This window comes from Fulmarus glacialis, unplaced genomic scaffold (assembly GCF_000690835.1).
Source record: "Fulmarus glacialis isolate BGI_N327 unplaced genomic scaffold, ASM69083v1 scaffold51291, whole genome shotgun sequence".
Classification (NCBI taxonomy): domain Eukaryota; kingdom Metazoa; phylum Chordata; class Aves; order Procellariiformes; family Procellariidae; genus Fulmarus; species Fulmarus glacialis.
In genome coordinates this window covers 1047-6420 of record NW_009191886.1, presented here as the reverse complement: position 1 = coordinate 6420, position 5374 = coordinate 1047, and the positions used below count along the sequence as shown (strand labels likewise).

At 36.9% G+C, this 5374-nt stretch overlaps 1 protein-coding gene across 1 annotated transcript; it reads right to left on the bottom strand.

Moving 5' to 3' along the window:
- Nucleotides 1-485: 485 nt before the first annotated feature.
- Nucleotides 486-4729, bottom strand: WEE1 (WEE1 G2 checkpoint kinase). Its single transcript, XM_009586833.1, has 9 exons — nucleotides 4525-4729; nucleotides 3943-4009; nucleotides 3687-3859; nucleotides 2623-2744; nucleotides 1814-1960; nucleotides 1317-1412; nucleotides 1150-1235; nucleotides 727-897; nucleotides 486-635 (listed from the first exon to the last, which is right to left on the bottom strand). The coding sequence occupies exons 1-9, from the start codon at nucleotides 4665-4667 to the stop codon at nucleotides 486-488; spliced, it is 1155 nt and encodes a 384-aa protein (XP_009585128.1). The 5' UTR covers nucleotides 4668-4729.
- Nucleotides 4730-5374: the final 645 nt, after the last annotated feature.

The window sequence follows — 5374 nt, the reverse complement described above, 5'->3', positions numbered from 1 at the left end:
ACAAGATGATCTCCCGATACAAATGATTCTCTGGTAACCTAATAACACTGCTGTGTACAAGTCAAATTAGTCCAAAAGCATTCCTGATATGCCATTTCATTTGAGTTCAAAACAGCTCATTCAAGTCATGTTTCAATATACAGATGACCTAGGAAAACAGACTCAAATAATACAGATGTAGGTTACACTATACATGTCACAAAAGCATGCATTATGCTTGAAACATATTTTAAAAACTGTAATGTTTTGTATGCCTTGAATACTAATAGTGTAGTTGAGATTCCCTTAGAGTGTTCAAGAAGTTCCTTCTATGGAGAAAGTTCCTTTTAAAGTTACATAACCCACTTTGTATTCTCAGGGATGTACATGCATACAGATTTGTGGACCTCATGCAGAAACAAGGACGGTCCTGTTTTATCATCACTCTACTATCACATGAAAACCCATTAGAAATAAAGTTATATCTAAGGACCGCAAGGAACTACTTACTTCTGCAAGAGTGAGTTTTTGAATTTTTCAGCATTCAGTTCTATCCGGAGCTGCTCTGCGCTCTTTTTTGCCGCAGAGAGAAGCACTGAATGCTTGACTAGTGCCACAGCTGAAGGCCTTTTCTCTGGATCAGGATTAATCATAACCTTGGAAAAAAGGAAAATAAGGCATTCTAGTTAAGGCCAGTAATACAGTAAATTACACTAATCAGTGAGCCACTGGTACAAGAGTTCTTACTTTTAGTAAGTCTAGTAATTCTTGAGAAAGCACTTGTGGTATTCTAGGTAGTTTTCCTTGTCGAATTTCATGCCATTGGTCCCCATTAGTTGGAAGTGGTTCAGCCCCAGCAGCACAGACAACAGTCAGAGCAAGAGCAAAAATATCTGCTTTCGGCAAATGAGTGTAGTTCTTGAAAAACAAAGATAAATAAATTTACTACACATACCACCTGGTGTAAGAAGAAATCTAACAGACAGCTAAACTATTCAGCAGTGAACACATCCACAATATTACATTCCCCTTTAAGTACCACCAGTGTTCAAGGGGATACCATTTAGGAAGTTTCTCCTCCAGCAAGGAGGTGGCAGAGAGCAACTCATTACTCTAAGGAAAACAGCACACAGACCTAACATCAGCATTTTCCATAAACAGAACAGTTACCTCTTGCAGGACTTCATTTGCAAGAAAACGGCTATCACCTTCCTCCACTTGTGGACTAGATACTCGAGTTACATGACCAAGGTCACCTGCAAAAAGAAAAGAAAGTTATTTTTCAGAAGACAAATAGACAATGCAATTCTTCTGCGCACAAGTGTGCTGGTTCTCACCTATTTTAAATATTACTCGATCAGATGACCAGTCATCATCATCACCTTCTTCTGAAGTTGTACTTGGGACTGATGTCCTGGATATGAAAATATTACCTGAAAAAAGAGCATGAAAAAGAGCAGAATTGTTAAAAAAAAAATTTCTGTCTAATTTCTACTTCATCTAGTTTCGCTACAGTTTGCTTTAGCCACACAGAAGTTTTAGTTGTACACATACCCAGTTCCTAGAGTGAGAAGCTATAACTTACTCGCCCCTCTGCTGGGAGGGGAGCCAAGTGTTACGCAAGTAAAGTCAATTACACAAAAAGGACCCAAGATAAACTCAACAACACTTTAAGTTTGATAGCCAATTTTATAACCAACTTCTTTGTACTGCTATTTAGAACTTCAGTGAAGAATTTACAGTTAGTAAGGTGTGGCTAACTGTTCATTTTTCTACTGCAGATTAAATTAACTGAGAAGTCACTGATACAGAGTAAAGCAGCTTACAAACTTACTAGGTTTGATGTCCATGTGTACCAGTGACATTGAATGAATGTACTTTAAGCCTCGAGCCACCTGAAGTAGCAGGTCCTTCAGTTCTGGTTCAGTAAAATAACGCATATTCCTGTAATTTTCACTTATGGCATCTGCTAAACTGCCGCCTAAAAAAACATTAAAGAAAACAATTTTACATCAAACAGTTGACAAAGGAATGACAACTTTCTTCCAAAAGTAAGTACAACTGGCTTCCAAAATTAGCAGTGAATATATCACCAAGAACTGGCTGAAGATACATAGGAAATGTAAAATCTAGTGCTGTATCCCCTCTTTATACCCATGTAATATAATGAAATTATTTTTCTGCTGTAGTTGCCATGCAAATTAACAGGATACCAACACAAGGGAAAAGACCTCTCTTCCTCTTCCAAATCTCTGGCAGGGTACCAACCATAGCAAAAAGCTTCAGAAATCAGGTCCACCTCCCTTTTTAAAGGAAACTCTCTGGTAATTTTCTCTATTCCAGCTTGTACTATTATACAGAAGAAAGAATAGTTTTGCTGCTTGCAAATGCCTCACTGTACGTCCAATATTCTCGAACACTTAAGACTTTATCTGCAATTTTGTATAGGTTTTGCTTCATGTATCTGATATGCCTTTTCCAACAGAAAGGACCATCAGACACGTTTGAGACAACAATGGTATGAGCTATGTGTAGGGCAATCAATTCCTAATTAGTACTAGGGATTTGTAGAGATACCTGTATATCCTCAAAAATTAGATTTTTTGGAAAGCAAGTTCAGAACAAGCAATAAACGTTACTTACCATTGCAATATTCATTCTGTATAAGCATATGATCATCTTCTGCCCATGCAGAGTAGTATCTTACTACGTGAGAATGCTGTCCCAGAACTGCATGTGCATAGACCTCTCTTAAAGCATTTTGCCTGTTACAGTCACAAAAAATAACAGCACACAAGAATATTACGAGGGGAAATTAGTCCATCTCAGCCTGATAGAAAAACTTACTATAATATCATGCCCCTCTGACAGCTCAGGTTTCTAATTAAAATCTTCATATTCAGTTCTCTGGCATCTTAAGGTAGATTTGTACTTACATCCAAACAGCCCAAATAATTTACATTGTATTAAAAGACATAAGTATATGGAACATCAAAAAACAAGTTTTGTTGCAGATAATTCTTGAGGGAGCTGCCACTTCCATTACAGACTTTCCAACCAGCAGCAGCAAGCTTTGAGAAGCATCACTGAAGTTTTAGGAAAAAACTAATGATGATCATAAGCCAGGAGTATGACTGAACTCAACATTCCTAACTTCTCGTGTGTAAATCTGATATGCAATTTTGAGCAACTCAAACTTGTGGAGTTTTATAATATAACTATTAAAACAGTGGGGGAAAAGTAATGAATCACAGGCTCATTCACAAATGGCAAAAAATACCCCAAAACTGACTTAACTAATCTGCATGTCACTCAAGTTGACAAGGATAAGGACCTAGTTGGGAATACTGCTTTTCTTTCATGTCTCAAAGGATCATTACTGCACAGTTTATTCATATACTCCCTCCTGCCATTAATGCAAGTAAGCATTATTCTTACTTTCCAGATGAGAACAATCTGTTTCCACACAGAATATTGGGACAAACATCTGCTAGGAGAAAGGCCAAATAGCCTTTCCTCCGTCCCTCCACAGTATTCAGAAAAAAAGAAAAAAAAAAAAGTGACTTCAGAATTGTATGTTTTACATTTAATTCATGTATATTTATACTTTTCTCTTAAATGCCTTCTCTAGACACCGATACAAAGAGACATGGGAAGAAAAAGCACCAAGAGGTGACTTCTAACTTTTAATAGCAGGCAATACTCACTCATCCACTGAGCCAGCTAAAGGTTTCTTGGATCGTTTTATTGCATAAATACAGCCGTCAAGCCTCTTCACACATTTAAACACAGAACCGAATTCACCAGATCCAATCTTTTCCAACTCATGAAATTCAGTTGCATACCGTGACTTCATATTACTTTCTGTTATTGTTATCCTCTGCAAAGATTAGAAAGGAAAATACTTAGATCTGCAGATACACAAACTGCCAAACTTAGTATCAAGTTCTAAAGATTAACTACCTTAGCAGGTCTGATCGTTTCATCTTCAGGCTCTCCATCACTTGCTTCCATGTCCTCTCCACAAGAGCTGAAAATCACACCAGTTACTTTTGCAGAAGTAACATGGCTTAAGTAAACTTAAAACTGAAATCTAGCAGCTGTTGATTTTTCTGAGATCTAATTCTCCTATTCTACTTAAGTTTAGTTTAACTAATTGAACACAAGACATTTGTAAGCACAAACTCATAAAACAAAGGTACCATGCGAATATCTTTGTCATGTCTTTCTTCATGTTTCATACTAGTATTTAATGTGGTTTTCCCTCCTCAAGGAAAGACTGTGTGCATAGCTCATTCAGTCAGGTAAAAAGACTGTAGGACACAGTCTAGTCTATCCTCTCTGTATACTAATCAAAAGATCTCGTGCTAAATGCTTATTTCCTAATATCGTGCATCTCAAAGCAGACAATTTAAGAGCTATATTATGCATCACTAACAGTTTTGCAAGAAAAAATACTTTCATAGAAGCAATTTGTAACAAAACTTTTGCAGCTGAAAGTAGTTCTAAAGATAAGCTTAACAAAGGAAGATGTAAGTTACTCACTCATTCCAGTGCGTTCTCTTCCTCCTACGACATTTTCCTTCAGAGTTGTGAAGGAACATGGAATCGGGAGTGAAGGGATTAATGTTCACATGAGGTGTTTGTCTAATATCTTCTTCTTGCTTCTCTGATTTCCCAACATTCATAAATAGAGAGCCCCCTCGAAGTTTGACTGAGCTGGAGCCTATTCCTTGTGCTTTAGAAAGCAAACTCTGTATTTATTAAAAGGAGGAAAAAAGGGACAAAAAAGACACTTATAGCCTCAATATTGCTTTAGACACAGTCAGGTCATGTTTGAAAGCCATCATTACGATATTGTTTAATCAAAGTTAGCATGAGTTGTTTAAATACCTGCATTTCCATCAAAAAGAATTCCAAAGAAACTATTAGGCTTTATACTCCACACAAAAACAGTTAAAGGAAACACTGAATGTTAAAATAATTTTTAAAACATAGGAAAGACTGCAAGAGCAGTGTTTTTTTGTCTTTAATCATGTCATCACCTAAATTTCTTGGACAATTCTTTGTCCATGAAATCAACACAGATGAAACTCATCGTCCTTCCTGTGCTATATCACCATGACTTTCACATACAAGATATGGAAGTCAGATCAGACATACGAAATTATCTCTGGTGACTACAAATTTAGGTGGCAAGCTAAAAAAATAAGTAAATAGAAGATTTAATACTGATGCACAGATGCCTCTTCATGAGCCTACAAAGAATTGCTGAAGAATTGACAGCACTGTTGTGCTGTCAGTTCAATATCCAAAACAGATCTTTTGGGTGGTAATTTGTCAGACCAGGCATTTTCCAGGCACATGATGACACCACCTCTCCCAGTTAGGCACG

Coding starts and splice junctions, on each gene's coding strand:
- WEE1 (XM_009586833.1), bottom strand. CDS start 4,667: ATGAATGTTGGGAAATCAGAGAAGCAAGAAGAAGATATTAGACAAACA. Junction 1,413..1,813: donor ACACATGGACATCAAACCTA/GTAAGTTTGTAA, acceptor CTCTTTTTTCAG/GTAATATTTTCATATCCAGG. Junction 1,236..1,316: donor TCGAGTAATATTTAAAATAG/GTGAGAACCAGC, acceptor TTCTTTTTGCAG/GTGACCTTGGTCATGTAACT.